This window comes from Chelonoidis abingdonii, chromosome 9 (assembly GCF_003597395.2).
Source record: "Chelonoidis abingdonii isolate Lonesome George chromosome 9, CheloAbing_2.0, whole genome shotgun sequence".
NCBI classification, from domain to species: domain Eukaryota; kingdom Metazoa; phylum Chordata; order Testudines; family Testudinidae; genus Chelonoidis; species Chelonoidis abingdonii.
Window position 1 is genome coordinate 36060834 of NC_133777.1, and position 27589 is coordinate 36088422.

At 49.6% G+C, this 27589-nt stretch overlaps 1 protein-coding gene across 3 annotated transcripts; it reads right to left on the reverse strand.

The window, feature by feature from the left end:
- Nucleotides 1-356: 356 nt before the first annotated feature.
- Nucleotides 357-27249, reverse strand: DECR2 (2,4-dienoyl-CoA reductase 2). Of its 3 annotated transcripts, none has more exons than XM_032799375.2 (10): nucleotides 27195-27249; nucleotides 26744-26853; nucleotides 23291-23359; nucleotides 21958-22009; nucleotides 12335-12470; nucleotides 10872-10996; nucleotides 9283-9376; nucleotides 8093-8197; nucleotides 7062-7279; nucleotides 357-4892 (listed from the first exon to the last, which is right to left on the reverse strand). In XM_032799375.2, exons 2-9 carry the CDS (start codon nucleotides 26839-26841, stop codon nucleotides 7062-7064), a joined length of 897 nt encoding a protein of 298 aa, XP_032655266.1. In that variant the 5' UTR covers nucleotides 26842-26853; nucleotides 27195-27249; the 3' UTR covers nucleotides 357-4892. The 3 variants fall into 3 exon arrangements, with proteins under 3 accessions (XP_032655266.1, XP_074925472.1, XP_032655262.1); XM_075069371.1 differs by having other exon boundaries at nucleotides 27206-27238; XM_032799371.2 differs by having other exon boundaries at nucleotides 4374-4892; nucleotides 7091-7279; nucleotides 27195-27230.
- Between the last annotated feature and the right edge of the window lie 340 nt (nucleotides 27250-27589).

A 27589-nucleotide genomic window follows, 5' to 3' on the forward strand; every position in this document is an offset into this window, starting at 1 on the left:
AACAGCCTGATCCAAAGTCCACTGGCTTTGGCTCAGGCCATTATTGTGAAAAAGGCAGGAGATCTCCACCCTTTGTGATGCAGGAAGAACATAGCTAGGCTGAGTTTAGTCTCATTTTCATTAGCCTTTCATGCAGCAAACCAGTTGGCTCAACAGCTTTAGGCCCACATACAAAGCTTGTCACCTGCTCCAATCCAAGAGCTGCATGGATCTTTTAAATCTTTGATTGCTGCTGTTCTAAACTCTATTAAGAACATGAGAGAACGAAGAAATGAAGATTTACCCTGTCTTTTCAAACCCACGTTGATTCGAGGCAGAGGTAAGTTTGCAGAATAAAACACACTGGTGGGTAAACATATGATAGCTCAGATAGGGTTCATTCTTTAGTGTTAACTCGGAGGAAGGATCAGTCAGCAAAACCACAATGAAGTAAGAAACAGAATCTTCTGAAACAAGCTTTTACAAATTTAGAAACAGATTAAAAGTTATTTCTAGCACCGAGAGGGTGGCATGGATCTGCTAAATCAGGGGTGGGCAAACTATGGCCCACAGGCTGGATCTGGCACTCAAGCTCCCACTGGGGAGTAGGGTCTGGGGCTTGTCCTACTCTGGTGCTTCATCCAGGGAGCAGGGCCGGGGACCGCTCCACGCGGCTCCAGGAAGCAAAGGCATGGCCCTAATCTGGTGCTCCAGCTGGGGAGCAGGGTTGGGGCTGTGCCATGCAGCTCCCGGAAGCAACAGCATGGCCTTCTCTCCAGCTTCTACACATAGGGGTAGCCAGGAGCCTCCACTCTGCATGCTGCTCTCACCCCAAGTCCCACCCCTGCAGCTCCCATTGGCTGAGAACCGCAGCCAATGGGAGCTGCAGGGGCAGTGCCTACAAATGGGGCAGTGTGCAGAGCAATAGAGAAGGGACATGCAGCTGCTTCTGGGAGCCGCTTGAGGTAACTGCCATCCTGAGCCTCTTCCCATGCCCCAAACCCCTGCCCCAACCCTGATCCCCCTCCCACCCTCTGAACCCTCAATCCCAGCCCAGAGCACCTCCTGCACCCCAAATCCCTCATTCCCAGCCCCACCCCAGAGCCTGCATCCCCAGTTGGAGCCTGCACCCCTTCCCGCACCCCAACCCCCTGTCCTAGCCTTGAACCCCCTACCGCACTCTGAACCCCTTGTTTCCAGCCTCGAACACCCTCCACATCCTCAGCCCCACCCCAGAGCCTGCACCCTCAGACGGAGCCCCCACCCAACTCTCCTGCCCCAGCCTGGAGCCCCCTCCCATATCCTGAACTCATTTCTGGCCCCATCCCAGAACCCTCACTCCCAACCCCCATTTTGTGAGCATTCATGGCCCACCATACAATTTCTATTCCCAGAATTGGCTCTTGGGCCAAAAAGTTTGTCCACCTATGCTAAATTCTTTCTAGGAGTCACTCACACCCCTTCTGCATGGCATATAGCTTATTGTATGGTGCAGTGCTAGCATGTACGGGCAGCGGAGGATCAGCTGATTTGTTGATTTAGAAAGGATCTATTCATGCTGAGCACCAAAATCCACCCCTGGATTTACCTGATGATTGTACTGTCTGTAGCAACACAGAAGAGACAGGAATCTGTTGTAATGGATGTAAATGGGCTTCTTTACAGAGGCTGCTGGACAGAGACCCTGTTGCTCTCTCTGGGTTCACAGACTGATTCAGGGGCTGCTGCCTATGGTGCAATGATGAGTGGTATCTGATCAAATCTGCACCACTGTTAGGGAGAGAATTTCCTGGCTCTGTTCATTTCCTTAACAAGGACAGTCTCAGCGCACAGCAGGAATCCTCCACCCTCAAGGATCACAGGAGGTATATTTGAGAAATTTAGCGCTGGTAAAGCAATACCTCTGGCATTCCAGTTACTCTGTGGCAGAAGGTAGTTTGTATTCAGCAGAATCACAGGAGGCAAGGGTGGGTTTTCAAATGCATCAGTCAGCGGCAATAAAGGCTCCGTTTCAGCTCTCATACAGTTCGGAGCTACTCCACAAGCTGGTCTGACTGCATTGCCTCAGAGCCCTGCTCATTGCAGCCACACTAAAGAGAACAGCTAGTGAACGCTGCTGCACTGATTCTGACCGTGGTGAATTTCACCTCACTTCCTACCATTGAATACTGCACAGATATGCAAAAGTCTCATGGATCGGGCTGTAGCTTGAGAGGCTGGGACCCAGAAGCAACGTGTGCTGGAGAACGTAATGATTTCTCCTTTAAAGCACTTTACAGGCAGCAGCGAATCCTACCATCATTCCCCATTTTACGGATAGAGAAACTGAGACCATGAAGATATTTAGGCTCCTATCTTCTGTTGCTTTCTGTGGAAGTTCGGCGCCTAAGTAGCTTTGTGGATCTGGGCCTAGGAGACTTTTGGGAAAGTCTCGGAGCTAGTGGAGATGGGATCAGATGCAGGATACACTTGTTTCAAATCTTCCTCTCTGATTTTGGACATTAGGGAAGATTTGGGGCAACCAGAAAAGGTCAGTTTTAGATCTGGAAAAGCCAGAACATTCTGTGGGATACAACCCATTGCTAGATCAGCCACCTGAAGTGTCGATGTATCACAGGCATACAGGATCCTGCCAAAGACCCAATACAGGCAGGCAAAGAAACCACCTCATGGGCCTCTCCTTCAAGGTGCTTCCCTTCTCTTTGGCTGCTGAACCACAACTAGAATTCTAAGCCTGCTGTTTCCAAGTAAATCAGAGCAAGGACAAGCCACTGGCTGGCTGGCAAGTTACCTCCCATCATTGTAACCTCTTTATCCGAGCCAGATGTGTCCCATGTGTTCTAGCTGTTTAAATACGGGGCTAGAAATCAGGAACTGCTCAGGGAGTCCTAATGCTGGATCTGACACTCACGCCTTGAGTGACCTTGGGCAAGCTGCCTTCCCTCTCTCTGTCTCGTACCCTCACATGTGAAATGCGGCTGATAATCCCGACCTAACCCACAGGATGACAACAGGACCAGTTACTGTCTGTAAGGGCCAGTCTACACTGAAAACCTACATCGGGATAGCCACGTTCCTCAAGGGTGTGAAAAATCCGCACCCGAGTGACACAGTTAAACCAACCTAAGCCCGGAGTGGACAGTGCTAGGTCAATGGCGGAGTTCTCCTGTCGTCCTAGCTCCTGTCTCACAGGAGTTGGATTCTATCAGCTGATAGGAGAATCCTCCTGTCCCTGTTGTCCACACGGAACTGCTGCAGCTCTACTGCTGTAGTGTGTCAAGTGTAGATACACCCTAATTGCTGCAGTCGGGGCCCCATGCACAATGCAGAATCCTGCTCTAGCAGCAAAGCTTAAATAAACAGCAAAGCTTCTTTAGTTCTCCTGGCTGCAAAGAAAGCCTTTCAGATGTGAATTGAGTGTAACTGACATGTCTGCTTGAGTGTGCAGGCAGCCTGAAACCACAGCCTGAGAGGTGTGAACTGCCCCATCCATCTCAGTGGTGAGTTTGAAATTTACACTGTTAAGATCCCAGTGTCCACATTAACTATTTTACTGCCACTCTTTTTATCATTTGGCTTGGGCGCTTATCCTATAGCCCAAACTGCCTTCTGCACATTCCTCAACTGCCAGAACCTCTGGCTGTCCCCAACATCTGTAGTACAATGATGGACTGGTGAGACATGGACCTGCAGTACAATAAAAATAAAAATTCACAGGCTCTGATTTTCCAAGGTGCTGAGCGCTTATGACTCTAGTGGAGATGAATGGGAGTTCTGGGCACGTTAGCACCCAGAGACTGAAGACCCATTAGTGAATCGCACAAGCAGTCTGGTAGACATTGTACTGGTTGTTTTCGTAACTCAGTAACACCACCCCACAGTGTATGTGAAGCTGCTGCAGAGTCTCTCCCCTGCTGTGCTGGGGTGCCACAGAATGCAAGGGTCTGGGCTGCTGAATACTGCTCCTGAGCACTGGAGCATACAGAAAGCCGTAGCAGTAGAGCAGGGCTAGTGATCTGGCTCACATCCACGGCAGGATGAACGGTAGCAGGTCACATGCTGCTATCCGTGGGAGGTGGCCATTTGCAGCTTGCTGAGGGCAATTTTTAATGGTGGGAATATGGACTCTCGCCTGTTCACAGTGCACACTCTGGATGGTCACCAGCCCATCCAAGTGCAGGAAGGGAATGGAGATTCAGGGCTGGCCTCAGGGGGCATGCACCACAGAGAGATCACTTTGCAAGCTGGGTGCAAGTTTTGAGAGTAGATCACTACTGCCTGCAGCTCTCGAATGGGAGTGAACTGAGTCTGCAATGGGGAAGGGCAACACACTTTCTGGAACACCTATCTGCAGAGAACATCTGCCCAGATGAAGGTATCTACCAGTGATGTGGAAAGGTATCAGCAGTTTATAGGTTAAAACTGGGAAAAATCAGCTGGGAATTGAGACAGGGGGTGGCAGGCCTGCTCTCTGGCATTACCAAAGTAACTCAGCAGAGAAACACAGAGTTTGATGTAACAGAAATGAAAACAGCACAGTGAAGCGGAGCAAGATTCCAGCAACCCGCCCTGCACCTCACAGACCCATCACCAGCACTGCACCTATTGCTAGACCAGCTTCAAAATATAAAATCAGGAGCAAACTTGGGCTCAGCTCCCCTCTGGACAGGACTCCGGTAGCTCCCCCGCCCCTGCTAACCCCACCCCCACCAAGACATACATTGAATCTTCAACTTTGCCATTTTCTCTTTTACCCCAGTGAGGTCATCCCAACGGTTGATGGCCAGAGGTCATGGCTGGCCCCTGACCCTGTGTCATAGGGATGTCCAAAGCCGTAGTGTTTGCTCAGTGTCCTGTCTGTCAGTCCCTGATCGTCCATCATTTGTCTTTCTTCACTTCCGTGGCCCAGTGATCTGTAAGACACAATAGAAGTCAGGGAATGAAATGGAAGTGAAATCCATCATGGACTGGCCTAGACTGAGGCAGGGCTCAAAAAGAGCACTGGGGGATGGGGAGTGGGGGGGAAGGGAGCCTCCTTGTTCAAACAACATCAGTAGCTTATCGTGAAGGTGCCATGGCAGCTCCACAGTTAAGGCTGCTTTAAGACTTGTGCTTAACGCACAGCTTAAACCTCTTTGGGATGAAGAACAAAGTGCACCTTCCCCATGCTCTGAATACAGAGTAAATGTTCCGGCAAGCCTGTTAATTAACGTGGGTTCTGATTAACATAACATGTGCCCTTGGAGACAGGACAAGCCCATCCCTTCCACCTGTTGGTGTGTTGTTTGGTTAAACAACATTATGAATTAAACAGGGGACACTTCTGTGTGGGTCTCTGATTAGTCCTGTGTGCCTCAGAGCTGATCTGGGTTATACAGTCCGTGGCTTTGGCAAGGTGAGAGAGGGCCAGGACAGAGCACGGGGGGAGGGCAGGGTGACACCTGCACATGTCTCTGCACAGTGATCCTGCAGTCGGAGCACAGGGAAAAGGCACCCCGTTACTTTGCCTTCTCCAGGGGCCAATGGTGCTAGTTACAGGTGTCAGACGAACAGTCCTGGGCTGGCTGGAAAACCACAGCTCTCTTTCACCAAACATTTAGAGCTTTCAAAATGTATTTGTGTTTCAACCAAGCCTTCCCAAAATGATTTGTGAAATGGGGGGCGGCCTGCAGGGGACAGAGGGAGAGATACCACTCACCAGCACAGCTCATAACCACTAAGAGTCAGTTAGTCTCTCGTCTTGGAGCTATTCCACTTTGTACAAATAACAAAATATTCATTGGGCCAAAGGGAGACTGACTCTGCACCTGGCGATCAGGGCCCATTACCCGGGACATGGGAGACGCAGGTCCAAATTCTAGCTCTGAGTCGGGCGAGCCTCTGTCTGCCACCTCCAGCTGTAACTAATAGCTCTTTGGGCATTCTGTGAATGTGGGCAGTTCACTCGGTGTGGGGCTCCATCCCCCTCGTGTAGCTGGGCCACATATAGTAGATGATGAGCCTTCTTAAGCCTTGGCTAACAGAGCTTGGCCTTTTAGCTCAGTCAGTGCCGCTCCTGCTTTAAGATCCAGAGGCCCAAGGATTAATTCCCACTGCCAATGACGCACCCAATTCAATGGGCAAGCATGCACCAGCCCCTCTTGGCAGATTGGTGCCGTTGTCCTTTACACCACTTTGTATTACATGGCTTGGCCTTCTTTGAACACCTGGGGGCAGATCCTGCGCTGGTAGAACTGGCCAGAGCTCCATCGTGCACCCTCTCACACACACACTTTCTAATTGTGCCCAGACTAAACCAGCTGGCCTGGAATTTCTCCCACGTGGGTTTTAGGGAGGGAGATGGGGAAATGCGGCGAGGTGTCTGGGAGATTGCAGATTTAATAACCACACATTTGCGCTTCCTAACTATTTGCCCAGCCTTCTCTCAAGAAGCCTAGCTTGGAACCTCCACACTTGTTGCTGTCGATCTTCCTCAGCAAGGGCCGGCAGCTGGGACTCTTTGGGCAGGGGAGGTATCCCAGATGAGTTTTTGCAAGCCTTCAGGACCTCTGGAGAGGCCTCACACACCTGGGAGCCAAACATACCCATGACCTGTGGCCCTGGGCTACGAAGAATCTGCACATGAATCACCACAGCACAAGGTATTTCATACTGCTGATCTTGGAAAGCCTACATGGGAAGGGTAGAGGCTCCTCTGGGATGTGACCGCTACCCTCACCCTGTCTAACTACAGCACCAGGAAAATGGTAACCGCTATTAACCAGATGTGCAGTGAGGAGGCACTGACAGGAAAAGCAGTGTGACCAACAGGAAGCATGGGGTCCACACCAACCACTGACCAGTGCTACACAGGCCCAACCCTTGCCTGGCAGGGAAAGTCCAGGGCTACCATGCCAGCTGCTGATGAGTGCATGATGACCCTCTGAGTGCCGGTGACCCAGAATGCACTCACTGTGAATTTTCCATGCCTGGGACAACCCCCTTGTGCCAATGTCGCTGGTTTGCTTCCAGCATAACGAGGTGTTCGGACATTAAGCCCGGAGAACATATCTAGTTCCACAGAGGGGGGAAATTCACATCACCTAGAGCTTAGCAGAGTGTGATGCAATACCCAACAGTGCGGAGAAGTTGTTAGGAGAGGTCAGCCAGCTCCCCCCATCAACCACCAGGGTTGTGCCAGTCACATAGGATGCCAAGGGGCTTGCCAAGTACAGCACACTGTGGGCAATCTCCGTCTTATTCCCTGCCCTATGGAGGGGCAGTGTATCAAGGTAGCTGTCCTCTTCTGCACGAGCGCCACCTATAGAGAGAGTAGAACAAATAAAGGTCCTTGGACTCTTTATCCAGCAGGACGCCATTTCCCTACCCAGGGCAAAAGGCTGAAACTGGCTGGCACTGTTTGGGGGTTACAAGGAGCCTGGATACTACAGTGATGGGAGCCACACTAAGAAACTTGAGCAGATGCAGAAACATACATGAGGATCTGCCCATGGGCAAAGAGAGGAGAGTGGAGAAGGGAAGATCTAGACTGAAGAGCAAGACAGAGTTCTACCAAGGAGCTCTCTTAGCCTGGGGAGCAGCCTCCCCTGGAAGATGGTGGAAGCCCCTTGCTTAGGACAGGACAGATACCTGAAGAATACAGAGGAGGAAACAATCCTGCAGCAGGGAGGGTGGATTAGGTGACCTCATCACCTTTACGGTCTCTTAAATTATCGTGGAAATATATCCAATGTTTTCAAAAACAAGACAGCAGGCTGGGGCAGCACAGGCAGTGCTAGATCACCTGTGTGACATTGCAGGACAACGAGTGCAAGAAACAAGCCTTTGTACAGCATCCAGGGCAAGAATCTTAGTGGCTAAGCTCCTGTGGCCACAGGGTAAAGTAACAAGGTGGTGCAAAGTCCCTGCCCAGCTTCACCACAAGAGGCATCAGGGCACACACTAGCCGCTGTAGCAAGACACTGGTCAGGGTATGGCAGAGGCAGCATTCTGAGCTCTGGGGGCTGGTACACCATCTAAACTCCCCCTTACACACATATAGTTGCACTAATCAGAGAGAGTTCCCGCTCTCAGGAGAAGCCTCCACCTGAGGACTTCTCTGAGAGCCCCTTACCGAGCCGCCGATATCCCTCAGTGCCCGCAATGGGGCCTGGTGCCAGGCTGTTGACCCGGATGTTGTTGGGCCCCCACTCCACTGCCAGGTGCCTGGTCATTGCATCTAGGAGGAAGGACATTCAAAGCAGAATGAAAAACAGAGCAATGACAGTGAAGGGATTGCAGAGCGAACAGAGGCGGGGCCAGGCGGGGCGTGTAAGTCTGAAAAGCAAAGGGGTGAAAGTGGTCGGGATTGACTAGCAGAGGGTCCTGTGGTCAGGACTGAGGGGCTTAGGCAGAGCTATGGAGGGGATGGTGTGTTCAGATCTGGAATGGCAGAGGGCTGTGGGGACAGGCTAGAATAGCAGGGCTGCTGCAAGTCAGCACGGAGCACTAGTGGCAGGGCCGGAGAGGGCAGATCAGGGATACAACGGGTGCTGAGCGTCTGAATGAAGCAGAGGAGTCAGAATTCACAGGATTGGGGAAGCAGCTGGCCTCCTGCAGATACCCCCTCCAAGGAGCTGTGCTTGCCTGCTGACAGAGGGCCTTTTATCACTGCCATCTGGTCCCAGCAGTTGCCCTGACTACGTGTGTTTGTGCATATGTCCCACAGGCCACATAACTAACGTCATCTGGCATTAACAAGCCATGGAGACCAGCAGCATAGCATGGTCTGCTGGACTGAGCCCAGCACAGGCCTGGGTTCTAAACATAACTCTGTCACCAGCTCAGTGTGATCCTGGCAAGTCACTTAGTGCCAGATCCAAAGACCACTGAAGTCTGTGAAAATGCTCCCACTGACTCCAGTGGGTTTTGGACTGGTGCTTAGGCACCGATCTGCAGAAGGCTCTTTTCAGTTATTTTTCCTTTCTGTACAATCACGGTTTGCTGGTGGTATCCCAGAATGCATCATCCTGCAATTTTTCTGCAGTGTCACATTCTGGAAAGTGGCAAGTAGAGATTGCACAAGGGAGGAATAACTTGTTAAGCCAGGCCGAGTGACCCCTCTTAGCCTGGTCAGGGAGGATGCTGCAGAGATCTGGGCTTGACTCCGCCTATCTGTACTAAGGGGACTACTATGCAAGATCCCAGTATTGTTCTTCCAAGTCTCTCCATCAGAGGCTCTGAAAGAGCCAGTAAGTTGGCTGGGCTTTGGCAGCTTGAAAAGACACAGAAAGGAACCAAATGGGTCAAGTGTGTTTACTGTACCTACAGCCGCCTTGGCCGTCCCGGCATGCACCTGGAGAGCTTGCCCTTTGTAGCTCAAGGTCGCTGTGATGTTAACTATAACCCCACCATGGTCCTGGATAAACAAGACAGGGAGTTAGGGAACAGAGCAGAGATATTGTCTGTTGGGGCAGCAGGACCTGGGCGTGCGATGCAACACACTGACCAGAGAAATACCCTGAAGGCGAAACTGGTCTGGTGAGGAATGGAGATTGTCTGCCCAACACTTGTGGTTCTGCCATCTCTGCCTGGCTCTCTGATCACCTCCCTGCTTGGGGCCTGCATAGGACGGCTCTCCTTCTGGGCTGTGCTAGAACATTCCAGCACAATCTGCAGCCTGTTTCTAGAAAGGTATAAGCACCCTGAGAAGGCAGGAGATGGCAGAAGATTAGAGGCCTCAAGGAAAAGTGAAGGAGATGGAAGGATTTGGGATGGGAAAGGAATCAGTGTTTCACTGGCTCACGTCACCCTCCATCTACTTCTCCTAAGTCAAGGTCACCCTCTCCCCAGCATAACCCACATTTTGCAGGCAGCCACTTTCTAGAGGCCGCCTGAACCACATTCACTGTCACAGGTGAATGGCTGTATCGGGGGAAGGTTCTGCTGCGAGGATAGAAGGTACAGGAAAGACACTAGGAGACAGAGAGGTGATATAAGATGGGGCTGCCAATGAGACAAGATAAATGAGCATGATCAGCTATGGTCTTAGCACACCAGCAGCCTAATCATTGTCAAGTGTTTTGTACGCATCACAACAAAGGAGAGTTCTAAGGAGGGGTTTGGTGGAGGAGGAGAAGGCCGTTTTGGGGGTGTTTAAGGGGAGCTCTTCTCAAGCCAGAGGGGCAGCCTGGCAGAAAGCACAAAGGGGCTTGTTGGAAAGTTTAACAAGTGGGTGATGGAGGTTGCCATCGTGGGTCCACTGCGGCTGGAATCAGCCTTTTGATACTGGTTGAGAGATGACAAGTGGGGCGGGGCTGGGCTGAGCAGGGCCTTGGAAGTGAAGGCAAGTGCATATGTTTGATACGCTAGAAAAGAGGGAGCCGGTGGAGTGATGAAAAGAGAGAGGGGTGATGTGGTCAGAGCAATGGGCTAGGAAAAGGATCTTTGCAGTTGCTTTCTGAAAGGATGGATACAAGCATGTGTTCATCTTGTTCTGTCCAAAGGAAACAGGATTGGACTTCAATAGACTATCCAAAGCTAACCCTTTCTCTCTCCTCCGGACCTCCAGCCCCGAATCTAAACACCTGGCAAACGGGGGGTTCCCCCAAAAGACTCTCTGCAATTGAATGGAAAGAGACCAAGGAACAGTGTTACAATTAATACTTTACGTTTCAAATGCTTTTGCTGTGCTTTAATAAAAGGTTAAAGAGATTTTTCAGTGGTGATTGGTACAAAGGGAGTCACTGGTGATAACATGCCCTTGAACCCCAGACCACACGTAACTGTTTATCGCTGTAATAACAAGCAAGGATTTTATTAACAGCTTATCCATGGTAGGACCCGAACCCCCGCCCTCTTATCAACACGACGGACTCCCCAGCAGTGCGTCCTCTGGTGCAGGATGAACTTACCCGCAAGCATTTCTCATAGAGCACTTTGGAGACATTGAAGGTGCCGAGGGTGTCAATGTCGATCACTGTCTTATAGGCATTGAAGGAGAGAGCACTGGCCGGGCACAGGAAGTTACCAGCAGCATCTGGAGAGGGAGACCATCCAGAGGCACAGTTAGTGGGCAGCGGGGGAGCGAGACCGCTATGATCTATTACCAGGTGGGCACAGGGTGCTGTTCCCTCCCTTCCTCCGCAGCAGGGACGGGGTGTGCATGCACATGTACAATCCTCAGAACTGTTCACTATATAGAGAACACGTGATCTGCCTTGAGGCTACCAACCCAGGGCCACACTGACACAGGCTGCCCGGTGCAACTTGTAATGGTTTCTGGCTCCTCAGTTTAGGTGGGGCACTGTAACTTGCTTTAGCTGCCCCCACTTTAGTTAGCAAAGGACATTTTTAAGAATGCCCCTCAGGCCTCTGCTGTGCTAGTCAGGGAAGTCCTCAGCTCGCTGGAGCAGCAGAGCAGCCAGCTGCGCAGACCTTACAGGCAGGGATACACTTTTGTATCCCGTAGCTGAGCATGTCCCAGAACTGGGTGAAGGGCTCACTGTTCAGAGAGCAGCGTCCAGGTGCCCCCTTGGCATTGCCACCCCTGGCTACTGAGACAATTGGGTATCAAAGGGTTGGCTGCAATCAATTTCCAGATCAGCCAAGCAGGGGCTGCTTGAATTGCTGTTTAAGGGTATGGCTACACTTGAAATTTCAAAGTGCTGCCGTGGCAGCGCTGCAGGAGCACTGCTGCGGCAGCGCTTTGAAGCGTGAGTGTGGTCGGAGCGCCAGCGCTGGGAGAGAGCTCTCCCAGTGCTGCACGTAAACCACATCCTCTACGGGTGTAGTTTGCAGCACTGGGAGGGAGCTGTGCTCCCAGCGCTGCGGCACTGATTACACTGAGGCTTTACAGCGCTGTATCTTGCAGCGCTCAGGGAGGTGTTTTTTCATACCCGAGCGCGAAAGTTGCAGCGCTGTAAAGTGCCAGTGTAGCCATACCCTAAGTGGGTGATACAGAGCAGGGTAGAGTCAAACAGAGATGAGTGGGGAACCCTGCTGGGCTGGGAATGAGGCTAACTGCCCCCTTCCTCACTTCTTTTTCTGGCAGACAGTTGTCAGTCCGCTACCTCCATGGGACCAGTATTCCCAGCCTCTCATGTCACTTGGCTCTGCAGGCTCCCACAAGGCAGTGAGAGCATAGGAAACTTCACCCAGAACAGAGCAATATTCCTTCTAGTCCAGGATCCTGTTTCCAGCGTGACCAGCATTCAGACGATGGTACCCATGCCAGCAATGCACCCAGATGTTAACAGAACACTGCCTCCATGGGGGCACAAATTTCTTCCTGACCCTCAGTTGGTGATGAGTTTGTTCCCTGAAACATACGGATTTGTAAAATCCTGTCACTTCCCCCGCTTCGCAAGCAACTCACTGTTAACGAGGATGTCAATTCGTTCAAACTCTTTCACAGCCTCATCCACCGCTGCCACGATGGTTTGGGGCTGCCGGACGTCTAGAGAAAGAGGCAGGCATCGCTGACCAGTGGCAGCCTCCAGCTTCTTGGCAGCCTGGAAAAGAAAAAGATTTTATATTAGGGATCCCAATCCTACCTCCTGCTGTTAGGAACCAGAGGGGAGACTCGTATTCTGGCATTAGCGGAAGGACATATCAGGCAGAAGGACCTTCTATCCTGTCGTGTCCTGGGGCAGCTGTTTGTGTTTCTTGTCATATGACTGTGCTGTTAAACAGCTGTCATGTTCCACCCCAGAGGCAGCTGCATTTTGGTGGTGAGTGAAGTGATTCTTGCATGTCGCTATAACCTATACATTACTCTGTTGAGTGCGTGGGATGTTTACATCAAGCCTCTGTTGGACAGATCACAGCAGAAATATGTTCATTTCTGGGCACTGTATTATCAGAGAGATATTGACACATTAGAGGGATCCAAGAGAGAATAAGAAAAAATAATAGAGGCTGCAGGCACTGGCTTACACTGGAGGACTGAGAGAGCTAAAATTTAAGCTTGGTTAGGCAATGGCTAATGAGGATGTATCTGATGGGGTGTAATGGAGAGGAATTGCTTAGGCTGGGGATGTAATTAGAAGCAATAGAATGAAACTAAGAAAAGTAAAATGTAGGCTCAGTAAAAGCTACCAGATCTACCAGACTGTGGAAAGAGTCATTGCCTGCGTCATCTGAACTGGAACAGACAAAGCATGGAAGATGATACTGCAGGATACCAGCCCGCTTGGTCCCTTAGGGCTGGGCTGCTAGATCTTTTCATCTCTAACTCTTCTGTTTCATTGCCAAGTAAGAGTCATCAGTGCCTCTTGAGCCACATTAACTATGGTATGTTCTTTCTGTGTTCTTTCCAGCCTCCTCCCATGGATAAGTCTCCAGAGAAATCTCACAGAGCATCTCTCATAAGCCATTTGCTAAAAGGCAGACTCAAAGCTCCATCAGAAAACACAGAACTGGCACCCATTAAAAAATGCTTTCAGTAGACATCATTATCATACGGGTTAGCAAGACCACACAGGAGCATCTAATTGGGAAACAGGCCAACAACATACGAATGGCCATACTGGGTCAGACCAACGGTCCATCTAGCCCAGCATCCTGTCTTCTGATAGTGGACAATGCCAGGTGCTTCAGAGGGAATGAACAGAACAGGTAATCAACAAGTGATACATACCCTGTTGCCCATTCTCAGCTTCAGGCAAACAGAAGCTAGAGACGCTTCAGGGGATAGTTTTGCATCCTTACCCATCCTGGCTAATACCCATTGATGGACCTATCCTCCATGAACTTACCTAGTTCTTTTTTAACACTGTTATAGTCTTGGCCTTCACAACATCCCCTGGCAAAGAGTTCCACAGGTTGACTGTGCATTGTTTGAAGAAATATTTCCTTTTTTTGTTTTAAACCTGCTGCATATTAATTTAATCAGATGACACCTATTTCTTGTGTAATTAGTAAATAACACTTCCTTATTTACTTTTTCCACACCAATCATGATTTTATAGACCTCTATCATATCCCCCTTAGTCATTTCTTTCCCAAGATGAAATGTCCCAGTCTTATTAATCTCTCCTCATATGGAAACTGTTCCATACCCCTAATCATTTTTGTTTCTCTTTTCTGAACCATTTCCAATTCCAATAGATCGTTTTTGAGATGACCAGATCTGCACACAGTATTCAAGATGTGGGGGGTACCATGGTTTTATATAGAAGCAATAGGATATTTTCTGTCTTATTATCTATCCCTTCCCTAATGATTCCCAACATTCTGTTCACTTTTTTTGACTGCTGCTGTACATTGAGTGGATGTTTTCAGAGAACTATCCACAATGACTCCAAGATCTCCTTCTTGAGTGGTAACAGCTAATTTAGACCCCATCAATTTATATGTATAGTTGGGATTATGTTGTTCAATGTGCATTACTTTGCATTTATCAACATTAAATTACATCTCCCATTTTGTTGCCCAGTCACCCGGTTTTGAGAGATCCTTTTGTAGCTCTTCGCAGCCTATTTTGGACTTAACTATCTTGAGCAGTTTTGTATCATCTTCAAATTTTGTCACCTCATCGTTTACTCCTTTTTCCAGATCATTTATGAATATGTTGAACAGCACTGATCCCAGTACAGACCCCTGGGAGACACCACAATTTACCACTCTCCATTCTGAAAACTGAACATTTATTTCTACCCTTTGTTTCCTATCGTTTAACCAGTTACTGATCCACAAGAAGACATTCCCTCTTATCCCATGACTGCTTACTTTGCTTAAGAGCCTTTGGTGAGGAACGTTGTCAAAGGTTTTCTGAAAATCTAAGTACACTATATCCACCCTTGTCCACATGCTTGTTGACCCCCTCAAAGAATTTTAATAGACTAGTGAGGCATGATTTCCCTTTACTAAAACCATGTTGACTCTTCCCCAACATATCGTGTTCATCTCTGTTTTTGACAATTCTGTTCTTTACTATAGTTTCAACCAATTTGCCTGAGTTAGGCTTACTGGCCTGTAATTGCCAGGATTGCCCCTGGAAACTGAATGAAAAGAGGGCTGGCGTTTAAAATGATTTACAGAACAAAACATTCTGCCTTTTCTATGAAGTCTTGTTATACTGCAGCATATCTAAGACTCTCCAAGAATCTCACAGATCTAAAGAGGTTCATTTCATTATTGACAGAATTACAATATGAAGCCCCAATCCTGCCATCTGCACAGGCACAATAAGGTTCCATGCAAGCATAAAGAGTCACTATGAGGACTCAGTTGCAGAACTGATGCCTAAGTCAAGAGAATTCTTCTGCTGATCTAGCACTGCCCACACATTTCTAGTGCCAAGCTTAACAAACTATATTAGATTCAAAGCAAAAGTTTCTCACCATATGCTTCCAACAGCAGACATGCCAATGCTCGCCAATTACTTGTGAAAGACACAATTTCTAAGTAAAATTAAGCTTGACTCATGAGCTCACCTTAGAATCTCAGAGTCAGGCTTAATTTTACTTAGAAATTGCTATCAGACCACCCCGGGCGGCCAGGGTTCCTGCTGTCAAATAAGCTTCTCTGCCCCTTCATACCTCATCCCACTGCCCTGGCTCAGCCCCCCATTCCCCACCTCTTCCCACTGTCCTGGGATGCACATTGTTTTGGAGAGCCACTTCAATACAACTCTTTTGCCAGGGTTGCATAGTGCCTCCCCGGGCAGCTGCTTGAAGCTCAGCTTCCACCAGCACCTCCTTCTCATTTCCCCAGGGTTTTCCTTTCTGCTCTGAGCACTGCTGCTGCTTCTGACCAGGAGCAAGGCAGAGTTAAAATTCCATCGTCTTCCTCTGCTTCCCCCAGTCCTGAATGAAGGTTTCCTGCAGGACAGCAGCAGCATATGAGCAATAATAGAAACACAAAAGGTATGGGGCAATCATAGACTATTGCGGGGAAGTAACGTTTTGTGAAGCTCCATTTGTGATGTTTCTCATCAGTGTGCGTGTCTTTAATGTCCCTCATGTAGCTGTCTCTCCACAAACAGTGGCAGGGGACCATTTACGGGAGACTAATGACTTTTTCACACTGGTGCAAAATGTCTGGCATGGAGCTGCAAACACTCTGACAGCTATGGGAACAGGTGACTGCCATGGCCTGGGCGGGCAAGAGATAGAGAGTGGACCCTGCAAGTCCAGCTCCATAACTGCATAAAGGTAAGAGCTCTTTGTACTAGTGAGAGAGCTCCTCCAGCAGGAGCCAAAATCCTCCTCCTTTCAAGAAAAATGCAAGAACAGGCAGTACTGTGCTAGTCACAGATCCTCTAAGAGTAGGCAGGGGGAGATCAAAAACCCAAAGGTGGACTAAAAAAACCCACAATTTAATCTTTTACAAGCATCTCATGATTTTTAGGCCAATCTTATGATTTTGTGGGTCTGACTCATGATTTCTGAACTGTTGGGGTTGGCAATGCCACAACAGCATTGCTGGCCAAACTTTCAGGTCAGGACCCCTCCCACAGAGTCCAACAGCTGCTTCTTTTGCCTTCTCAGATGCAAAGAGTGAGACGGACAGGGAGAGAGAGGAGGAGCCTCTTGGAGCGTTTGTCCTTCTTTTTTATAGTTTCAATCTGTCATAAATAGATAGCTAAGGGTTAATGTTTCTTTTACCTGTAAAGGGTTAACAAAGGGAACCAAACACCTGACCAGAGGACCAATCAGAAAACTGGATTTTTTAAAAGCTTAAGGGAGGGAATTGTGTGGGTCTTCTTTGTCTTGGGTCTGTCTCTTTTTTTCTGTGTCTCAGCTATGAGCAACTTCCTTCTATCTTCTGTTTCCAACTTGTAAGTACAGGTAGAAAAACAATATAGGCTTTTATGTTGTTTTGGGTGTATTTACATGTGTGTAACTTGCTGGAATGTTTCAAATTGGATATCTTTTTTGAATCATACTGTTGTATATCTTTTTTTCTTTAGAAGTAGAATTGATCCTGTATTATTGTCATCTTTGATACAGATAAATTTTTGACTGTCTTTTTCTTTCTTTTTTTTTATATAAAGTTTTCTTTTAAGTTTGTTTGAGTTTTCTCTCAGAATAAGCTCGGCAGCACCAGGGAACTGGTGGGAGGGGAAAGAGAGATAAAATCATCTGCTGTCTGTGTTTGAGGTTTGTCTCTTTGTGGAAAAGAGGGACAGGCTTTCTGTATTGGATGTAAAGAGATGCATCAATACTCCTCAAGTAGCGCCAGAGACGAAAGTCTTGGGTGGAGAGGGAGGGGGAAGTGGAAGTGAGTATCTTCCCTTGCTGGTAAGAACAGAGCTTTGGTTTGGGGGTCTCTTCCAGGGAAAGGTTTGTGGGCGAGTACCAGAGGGGGCCAAAACCCTGGAAATTTTGGATGGTGGCAGCGAGATAAGATCCAAGCTGGTAATTAAGCTTGGAGGTTCATGCTAAGCACCCAGATTTTGGACGCTAAGGTCCAGATTTGAGAGAAAGGCTTATTACACAGTCCCTCTCTGAAAAACATTTCCAGCTGAGAACCAAGAGACAGGGGCTGGTGGAGGAAGGAGACCTCATGCTGTTTCTTTGCTAAGATCCAGATCTCTTTGTCCCTGCCATCCCTTTCTTGCCAAGCAACAGCCACTTCACTGGTGATGGCCCATCAGCTTTGTTGACACCTGACTGGGTATCAGCTTGCCCTTTGTCTCAGAGAAACTGGTTTAGAAACAGGACAGCAATGATGTCAGCTTATGTTCATAAAGTTTATGCATGTTACTGATCAGCAAGTTATGAGTTTTCAAATGATACATCCCAAGGCGTGCCTTGTACAAAGATCATTACAATAGCATGTAGGGTGTGAATACGAGGCCACATTCTGTCACACCACTCGCACGATCGGACTCCATTACCCCACACATAGCTAATGCACCAGTGGGAACAGAGGAAGAAAGGGAAAGAACAAACGATCTATGGGCACAGCCAGGGAGAGCAGGAAACCAAGAGAGCAGCAAGGCTGGGAGACCCCAAGGTGCTGTGTGATGGACCAGGGGAGGTGAAGCCTGTGCCCCGTCCCGCAAGAGCTGCAGCCAATGATGAGAAGGAAGGCTGGGCCTTTGAAGGCTGAGCAGCACCACTCTGACAGCAGGGAGCCTCTCCCCTCCTCCCCATTGCCCCAAGTCAGCGATGTGCTGGGGCGGAGCCATCTGGGTATGATGTGACATGCTCCTGCCAAGCCCCAATTTCCACCTTTCCCGGGAGGGGGGGAGGGGAGAGGGGCAGAAGCCCCTGTTTGATTGGCTGCCTGCCCCACTGAGCTGCCTCCAGGAGAGGGGCAGCCAATCTGGGCTGTTGCTGCAGAAGGCCAGTGAAGCTTTCCCTCCCACCATGAGCTAGCTGGGGAGTGGTAAGAGCCACTCCCCTATGAGCAGCAGGACTAGGCTCCTCTGCCCACCCCCAGCACCTGCCTGGGAATGGGTAGGGGACCCAGCTGCAGTCCCCCAGGGCCTGGGGGAAGTGGTGAGGAACCCAGGAGAAGGAGAGATGAGACAGGGCAGAACTATTTCCTGGGCATAGGGGGATGGGAAAGACTGGTTTCCCTACAATTAAGGATACTCTGGCTTTCTGCTTTTCACCATAATCAATAAGGTTCTCAGCAGTGGGAGGGCCAAGGGCCCAGTTTGGGCAGTGTAAAAGGTCTGGATGAGAGGGGGCCTGAGCTGGTGTGTGTGTGTGTGGGGGGAATGTGGTACTTGGCCGAGGGGCCCTTAACTCTTAGGTCAGTGTCTCCCTTCACAGCCAGAGTGACTCTGCCCCCTCCCCCCGCTACAGACTTATGAAGTCATCACTCTCTCACCGCATCCCCTGCGTGACACCCCTCTCTCATGCCTCATTCAACCCTGACGGCTCTTTGTCCAGCCATTTCCAGGTTTCCTGCAGCAGCTCCTGAGCCCGTTGATCTCTCTCCCCACCCATGTGTCTTTCTCTTGATCCCTCTCCCCCCAACACCATTTCTCTCTTTTCTGCCCCCCCGAACACATGGCAGGGCTGGGTTGGGAGACTGCCCAGGGCTGGAGTCGACCAGTCTTTGCTCTCCCCTACTCCTGGGGATGGGGCCAGTCCCAGGAGTCAAGGAGGAAATCCCTAAAGCACAGTTTGGGGCCCCCATATTTATGACTCATGTCCCTGATGCTCAAGCCAGGTTCTGCAGCCCCAGTCTCTCCCTGCTCCAGCCCCTCACTGGGGGATTGATCCCACAGGGCACGTACAGCACATGACTGCTGTAAGGCCAGCAAGGTGCTGGTGGACCACAGACAGCCAGGTTGCCCTTGACCTATACGCCACCTTCCCTGGAGGAGCCGCAGCTTTGTCAGAGCCCCACGTGCTGCTACTGCTGTGGGGAAAACCCAGGCAGTGATTCCCAACCCCTGCCCCATGGAAGAGTACCAGGGACCTGGAGCCAGTGAGCATTGGGCAGGCAGGGAAAGGAGTGGGGTGGCAGAGCCTGTGTGCTTATCAGCTGCAGCAGCATCACAGTGCCCCTCCCCTCACCCCCACATGAGCAGGGTGAGAACGGCCAACGCCCCTGGGCTGGAGAGGTAGGGTTTGTGACTTTCAGGGTGTTCTTTTTTATTTGTTGGCCTTTCCACCCTCCCACACAACTTCAAACAATTAAGTGCACATCAGAATAGGCTGATGTATGCCCCTCACTTGCCATGTTGCCAACTCTTGCAATTTTAGCACAAGTTCCACAACATTTGGTGTTTCTCTTCAAGCCCCAGCTCCTCGAGTCAGGTGATTTCATGAGACGCTCAGCTTTTATTCCATAAATAAATTACACGGAAGTTTCTAGTCCTCATAATTGCAGAGAAAAGTTTGAAAATGTAACCTAGTGGCCCCTAAAGACTCAGACCCCAAAATACAAAAAAGAACCAAACAAAAATTTTTTTTTGTAATTGTGTAGGGTTTTTTTTTTTAGCCCAACTCATGATTTTTCAAGTGTTTGGGGTCTGCACCTTAAGCAGCCCATCAGTCACACCGATTCACACTCCAGTTTCTATCTGGATCTTTGTTCCATTTCAGTGAATTCTACACAGGGTAAAGGGGATGCTGGTTTATATCAGATGTTCTGCTGTTACTTTCTGAATCTGCCTGGAAGTCAGCAACTCACAACTAGAGGCTTTGAGTCAATTGAAATAAAACAAATAAAGCTCAATTTAACAGAGTCATTCAGTTTAGGTCACCTTCCTCATGCGTAGTCAAGTCTAAGCGTATATCTACGCTGGCAAAGTTACAGTGCCACTCAGAGAGCACTGAAGGGACATCGCTGTTGTGTGTTCACACTGTCAGCTGCCTGCGCAATAGCATGTTCACATTTGTGGCACTTGCAGCGGTATTTGGAGAGGTGCATTCTGGGCAGCTATCCCACAGAACATCTCTTCCTCTTCTGCCACTAAGAGCTGTGGGAAGGCAGTGATCTGAAGCTGAAAGCCACTAATATTTGTTGTTATGCTCGGGACTGCAGTGCTTGTAATGCTAGGAGGTGATTGTGATTGGTGCAGACGATGCAATATGAAGGTTTAAAATAACTGTCTGTTGCTCTGTATGGTTCTGTTTACTTTCAGTGAATAGAATAAAGATTACTAGACAGCCTCCTCTCCTCAAATGCTGATGAGGTCCAGCAGCTCGGCAATGCTCCAAGTGGGGGATCGCCTCGTGCATGGAGCAGGCATGGCCACTAGAAAGATGCACTGAGACCACTGAACGCATCACCAAGCAAACAGGAAGGAGGCTTTCAAAATTCCAAAGAATTTTACAGGGTGAAGATGATGTTTGGTCACCTGAGGGCAGGGCAGTAGAGTTCAAACCGATGATCAGAGAGGCAAGAACAGGCATTGTGGGACACCTCCCAGAGGCCAATTGCAGCACTGTAATTGACCAGGGTGTCTACCAGGCACTGTACTCCCAGCGCAGAAAGCTATATGCCTTTTTTACAGTGCTGCAACTGCACAGTTCCTGAGCACTACGTGGCTTGGCAGTGTACACACCTTAGGAGTTATAGCACAGAAAACTGCTTTACTGCGCAGAAACTTACTAGTGTAAGATGCCTTTTTCTTCCTCTACTTTCTAGAATTTCATTCTTTTTACCTGCCTTTTAACCATGCAAAAAACAACATGCAGTGACTGGAAAAACCCTGCTAGGTCCCAGGTAGTTCATCCTCTGGAACCAGTACAGGATTAGACCCTACTCTGAACTGGGTCTCATTTCCAGCTCTGTCACTGGTTTAACTGGGTAACCCTGGGCAAGTCACTTCCTTTCTATACCTCGGTTTCTTCATCTGTAAAATGGGGATAATGATACTGGAACCCCACCCCTTTTGTAAAGCACTTTTGAGATCTATGGATGAAAATCACTAGATAAGCGCTGGGTGGCGGTGTTATTCCAATTGATTTTTAGAATCACAGAATATCAGCATTGGAAGAGACCCCAGGAGGTCATCTAGTCCAACTCTCTGCTCAGAGGAGGATCAATCCCCAACTAAATGATCCCAGCCAGGGCTTTGTCAAGCTGATTTTAAAAACCTCTAAGGCAGGAGATTCCATCACCTCCCTAGGTAACCCATTCCAGGGCTTCACCACCCTTCTAGTGAAAAAGTTTTTCTAGTATCCAACCTAAACCTCCCCCACTGCAACTTGAGATCATTATTCCTTGTTCTGTTTCCAGTGCTCCAATCAGTCCTGCTGTAAATAGCTCACGCACTGAAACTTCCACCACTACCCTTGGAAGACTAATCCAAAATGCAACAGATCTCACCAAGAGGAATTCTTAGCTCAGCCATATCCTAATACTCCTTGTCACAACCCCTCAGCTCACTGGTTATCTTTCGGATACCGATGTGCCTGGAATGGACCATACTGCTCAAGATGTGCAAGGAGATAAAAGAGGGTGGAGTTCATTAGGTTCACCATGCCTTACTGCCCCTATCGTATTCTGGTCTCTTTGGAAATATGCAAAAATGGTCTTGGATTTCCCAGCTCCTCTCCCACCAGACTCCCATCTACTCACCTCAGCTACTCTCTGCAAGTTCCTGCTGGCAATGATTGTACGGCAGCCATGCCTGCAAAGAAACCCCAATGGCAACACTGAATGCCTCATACGGACTGCACACAGCTCATCTACCTCAAAATCTTTACAGAGATTAAACTGTCACACCGACAGTGGTTTAGTAAACCTGAAACTGAGCTCTGCCACAGGAATGCCTAGGAATTTCTCACCACAGTGCTTTCAGGGGAAGGAGACAGGTTGAGCTCACTTCTCTTTTCTATAGTGTTTGAGAGCAGGTGGTATAATTCAGGATGTGCCTTCCACTCTCCACAATGGGCACCTGGCAAAGGTAAGTTGGCTCCCTCTTTCTTTCTGAAAGATCTAGTTTAGCTCACACAGAAGTTAAAGGCAGGATGCAGGAATCGCCGGGTGAGGTCTTCTGGCCTGTGTTATGCAGGTCAGACTATATGATGAGAATGCTTCCTTCTGGTCTTAAAATCTATGCATCAGTAACAGTGCATAGGGGATTCATCATCCAAAGAAAAGTACAACAGGAAATTGTAGCAAAGAGAGACCGACAGGGCTCAGCATGGGAGCGAGTTCAGACTGTTCAATCCATAGCGTGCTCAGGTTAAATTCAATCCGAGTTAGACGGCTATTACGTATGTTATCAAAAGTAAAGATACTATTACGCAGTTATTTTGGAGAGCAACCAGATTACAGAGTAAATTGTCCAGAAAGCACAGAGAGGAATGGCCAGCAATCACGGACATTCATTAATATTTAATTTAGCACCAACAATACATTCAGTGCACAAAAGTAAAGAGATTTAAACAAGTTAGATGGTTAACATGACCAGGGAAGTCTCTCTCTGCATTTGATACGATCTAATTGGCAGAATCTGAAAGACAGGAATGGAACACAAGCATTCCTCCAATCATCCATCTGGTTAATGTGATGGATCCCGTCTGGACAAGCTATACATATCAGAATATACAAAGGATACAGCTCAGATGCCATGGAGTAATTTTACTTCATGTTTTTATGAAAATATATGGGCACTAAGCTGTTTGAACATGAAAAACTGTGCTGGAAATCACAAGAGAATGGCCTCTCTCAATAGATTCTGGTAAGTACAAAGCTAGCTGGGATCCAGCAGCAAAATGAAAAGTCACAAAAATAAAAGTTAGGCTTTTCCAAAGGGCGAGTTCAGGAATCACATACTATACTGTGCAAAATACTTTGGGCTGTTTCAACTAAACGACAAATGGAGGAAGCTGGGGAATATGAAAGTAGAGGAAGCAGATGGGGAGGACTGGGAACAAAACTATCATGGAAGATCAGAGATCCATACCTCATGAAAACCTCAGCTACACGGAATCCAATCCCAGAGCCACCTCCAGTGATGAACGCAACTTTGGCCCTGTTGGCAGAGGAAGTAAAGCCATTCAAAGCCAAACTCTCACACATGGAATTAATCTAGATGTTTCCCTGCCTCAGTCACAGAGGGCAACAATTCTGATCAAAGCGAAAGACACAGCAGTGACGGGAAGTGCATGCACAGCAATCTCATGGAAGCAACAAATACCCTACCCCCTGGAGTTAGACAGCAGGCTGCTGGCATGGGGGCTGCTTTAGGAAGCAGATCAGATACTAGAACTCACCATGTTAAATAGCATGCTCAGGACACTTAGTCCCAGGCTCCGAATGTAGGGGTCAGTTTAGAGAGACTCCTGAGGTTGAATCTACTGAGGCAGCGATGTCCATCTGCTATAGCAATCTGTCTGTCTGCAGAAACCCTTCCATAGAGAGGGCAGTTCTCAAGCACCTTCACTGATGACAGTACTTTTAAATCTGTAAATGGGGAGGTTAATCCAAATCCAAGGGGCTGAATAACATTAGGAATCTGAATCTATACGTGCTAAGAGAAGAGTAATTAAATCGCATGCTCCAAGATATGAGATGACCACCAGAGGTGGGGGAAGGAACATCTCTTCCCACATATGCAGCACTGCACCATAGGCTAGATGTCTTTAGCTATATGAGTGGAGGGGTCAACTTTCTCTGAAGCATAAATTTAGATAATAATATCTTTGCAGCAGAAACCTGTAGACAGAGCCGTCCCTTGGTAGGGTGAATCAGGGTGACCGCTTCGGGCCCCAGGCTTTGGAGCGGGGGTTCTGACCAGTGCAATTGGCTGTCACGGTTGGTCCCAGAAGAGACGAATTCATCACTTCTGCCCTGGGCCCCGCACCCCCCCAGGGACAGCCCTGCCTGTAGAGTATAAGCAGGAGTGAAAGTAACTTACAGGATTTACTGGTACTGCCGGAGGCCTGAGGGGGCGTGGACTCATCCAGAAGAGGTGTGGCCTCTCAAGATTTAAAGGCCCTGAGGAACCAGCTATGGCTGGGAGACCCAGGGCCTTTAAATCAACCAGGGGCTCCCAGCTGCAGATGTGGCTGGGAGACCCTCGAGGCTCAGGGGCAAATTAAAGGGCCTGGGGCTCTGGACACCAGGGGAACCCCAAGATTTGTGGGACTGGGGCAGGGATTTAAAGGGCCCAGAGCTCCTGCCGCTGAGGGAAGCCCAGAGCCCTTTAAATCTTGGCTCCAGCCCGGCCACCAGAGCTGTGGCCGGGATTTAAAGGGCTCTGGGCTGCCCGCAGCGGCGAGGAGCTCTGAGCCCTTTAAATCTCAGCAGCGGCTAGGATTTAAAGAGCTCAGGGCTGCCCGCAGCCGCGGGCAGCCCAGAGCCCTTTCAATTCCCACCGTGGAAGTCGATGCAGTCCAACACAGCGTACTGGCTCTTGCCGGTATGCCGGACCAGACCAGATTGGCACACTTTCACCTCTGACTGTATGTACGTGTATGTGTATGAATTTGTCAAATAATGCAGCTGCAGCCTGCCACCGACCAGCAGCGACCCCAGCAACCGGCCCCTGTGAGCTGCTGCCTGCAGAGAGCCAGCAGGTGCCACTGGGCTGGGTCTGCCAAGGAGTAAGTAACCAAGGCAAAAACCACAGCCAGCCAGCCAGGGAGGGAGCTGGGGGTGGGAAGTCAGGGGTGAATGAAGGACAACTGGAAAAGCCTTCATGAGGTATACAAGATATTTCTAAGAAAGTTTTGTCAATTTCAGGCTCTGCACTCTGCAGGCAGGACAAAGATCTGAGATTGCACCCGATGTTCTAAGGACATTTCAGGTGGTTTAAATCAATATATAAAGAGGGTGGATTGGAATGAAAACTACTATTTCTTTCAAAGGAGGTGTCACAAACAGATAGTTAAGGGTTAATGTCTCTTTTACCTGTAAAGGGTTAAGAAGCTCAGTAAACCTGGCTGACACCTGACCAGAGGACCAATAAGGGGACAAGATACTTTCAAATCTTGGTGAGGGAAAGTCTTTGTTTGTGCTCTTTGTTTTGTCTCTCATGTTTTTTGTGTTTTTTTTTTTTTAAATAGTAACATTTCAAAGAGGATCTGCAAGCAGTTTGGACATCACAACCATCCCTCCTCTGCTGGGGAGGGAATGGGATAGATTTGAACTTGGAAATGGTTCCTGATTTTGATTGTGTTTAGGAGATCCCCTCATCCCAGGGGCAGAAAAGAACTGCCCCTGCCATGGTCATACACACCCAACAACCACTGGGAGTGAAATTAACAAGGATGCCAGAAACGGCTCCTAACTCTGGGCACTGAACTGCACAGGGAACAGCTGAGTTTAAACTGTTCTTTTGCAGGCAGCAGCAGCAGGCATCTCAGCCAGTGTCCCTACTTCAAGCTAGAGCCTAGAGGAGAACTCTTGCTGGGAGAGGGGGAGGAATGCAGAGCCTTGTCTGCAGCCTGGCTGGAGGAGGGGGAGGGAGGAGCAGAGAAACCAACGTGATAGTGAGTTTTCCCCTTCCACCTGCTTTTATTAGCTCTGGATTTATGCTGTGCAGCCAAATGCCTGTATTTGTTGTGTATGTAGTATTGGAGAGATCCCCTCATCCCGAGGGCAGAAAAAGACTGCCCCTGCCATGGTCAAACACACCCTCCCCTCAACCCCCTCCCCCCAGCTACTGTGAGTGAAATTAATGAGGATGCCAGAAACCTAGCCCTGAGGGCTGAACCATCAGGGAACAGCTGAGTTTAAACTATTCTTATGCAGGGAGCAGGCTTCTCTCTCCCTCCCTCAGTCAGTCTCTTCTTCTTACCGGTCCTCCTTACTGGCCCGTACCAGCTTACTTTCACCTCTGAGTATAAGTTACCCTATGTATATAGGGCAGAAACGATGGCCTAATGGATAGAACACTGGACTGGGACTCAGGAGACCTAGAGTCTATCCTGACTTTGCCACTAGCCAGCTGAGTCACTTTGCAAAAGTCACTTCACCCTACAGTGCCTCAGTCTCCCCATTAATAAAACGGGGATAATGATATTGACCACCTTTGCAAAGAGCTTTGAGATAAATTAATATATAGTTCTATTTATCAATATATCATTACATGTGAAGGACCACACACACTCATGTGCTGTGCAAATACAGAGAATCATACTGGCCATGGTCAGAAGCACAATACTGGATCTGATGGACCAATGGCCAGTTGTGATATAACAAATCCTATATTCCTAAATAAAAAGACAATTCCTGGAAGGCCCTCCCATAAAACACCCTCCCCCACTTTTCAGGCTGAAAGGCGCGAGGCAGGGTTGTTATGGTACACAGGAAAGGAGCAAAGTGCAAATAACCATTGACTAGTACAGGTCATGGGCCAGCGAACATCTAGAATGTTTGGGGCCCAGAAATAGCCGCTTCTCCCTGCACTCACTTGAGGATATCTGGGCTGAAGAGGTAGGAATAGTCCTGCAGGCAGTCATCTGTGTCAACATCAGGAGGCGGCTGGCAAGCAGAGCCGGGCTGGGACATGGCTTTCCTGCACTGCACAGAACGAGACAGGATCAGGCACAAGCCACGAGCTCGACATGGGCAAGGGGCAGCCCCCGGGGAGAGCGCCCCGAGCCACTGCTGCCCGCCAACATGCCCAACCTGCCCTCCCGTGCACCGCCCGCAGGGACCCGCTCCCACCCAGGGCGGCCCATGCCAGCCTGCCCCAGCCCGCTAGCGCTCGCCAGCCCGGCACTCTGGCCACCCGCCCGGCGGGCACAGCCCAGCGACACGGCGAGGGGCTCTCGCGGTCGCTGGGGAGCCGCACGGCGCACCCCCCCCGGGGGGCTCCCTGGCTTGGGGCACCGGGGACGCCTGCTCGGGTCGGGACGCACCTCGCACCCGCCGTCAGCTGATCCGCCGAAGCCAGGTCTCTTTCTCTCTCTCACCTCCAGTGCACCGCGCCTGCGCACCGGCTGGCTCCGCGCGGGGCACGCCGGGATTTGTAGTCCATACAGGACATTCCGGGGCTCGTTTTCCCCCTCGGGCCTCCTTTCCCGTTGTGGGGGCGGGCGGTGTGTTTCTGGAGGCGCATGCGCGCTGCTCGCCTTGCTGTGGAGTGGTAGCGGCTGTGCTGTGTGCGGGAAAGCGGGGCACGCGGCGTAGCGTCCCCGGGCCTGCCCAGAGCGTGGCGGAGGGACCTGGCCACGGACACGCCCACAGCCCGGTTTCCAGGCCAGGCTGATGCCCCCTCCCGCCCCCAGCGGGGCACAGACACCCCCCTCCAGCG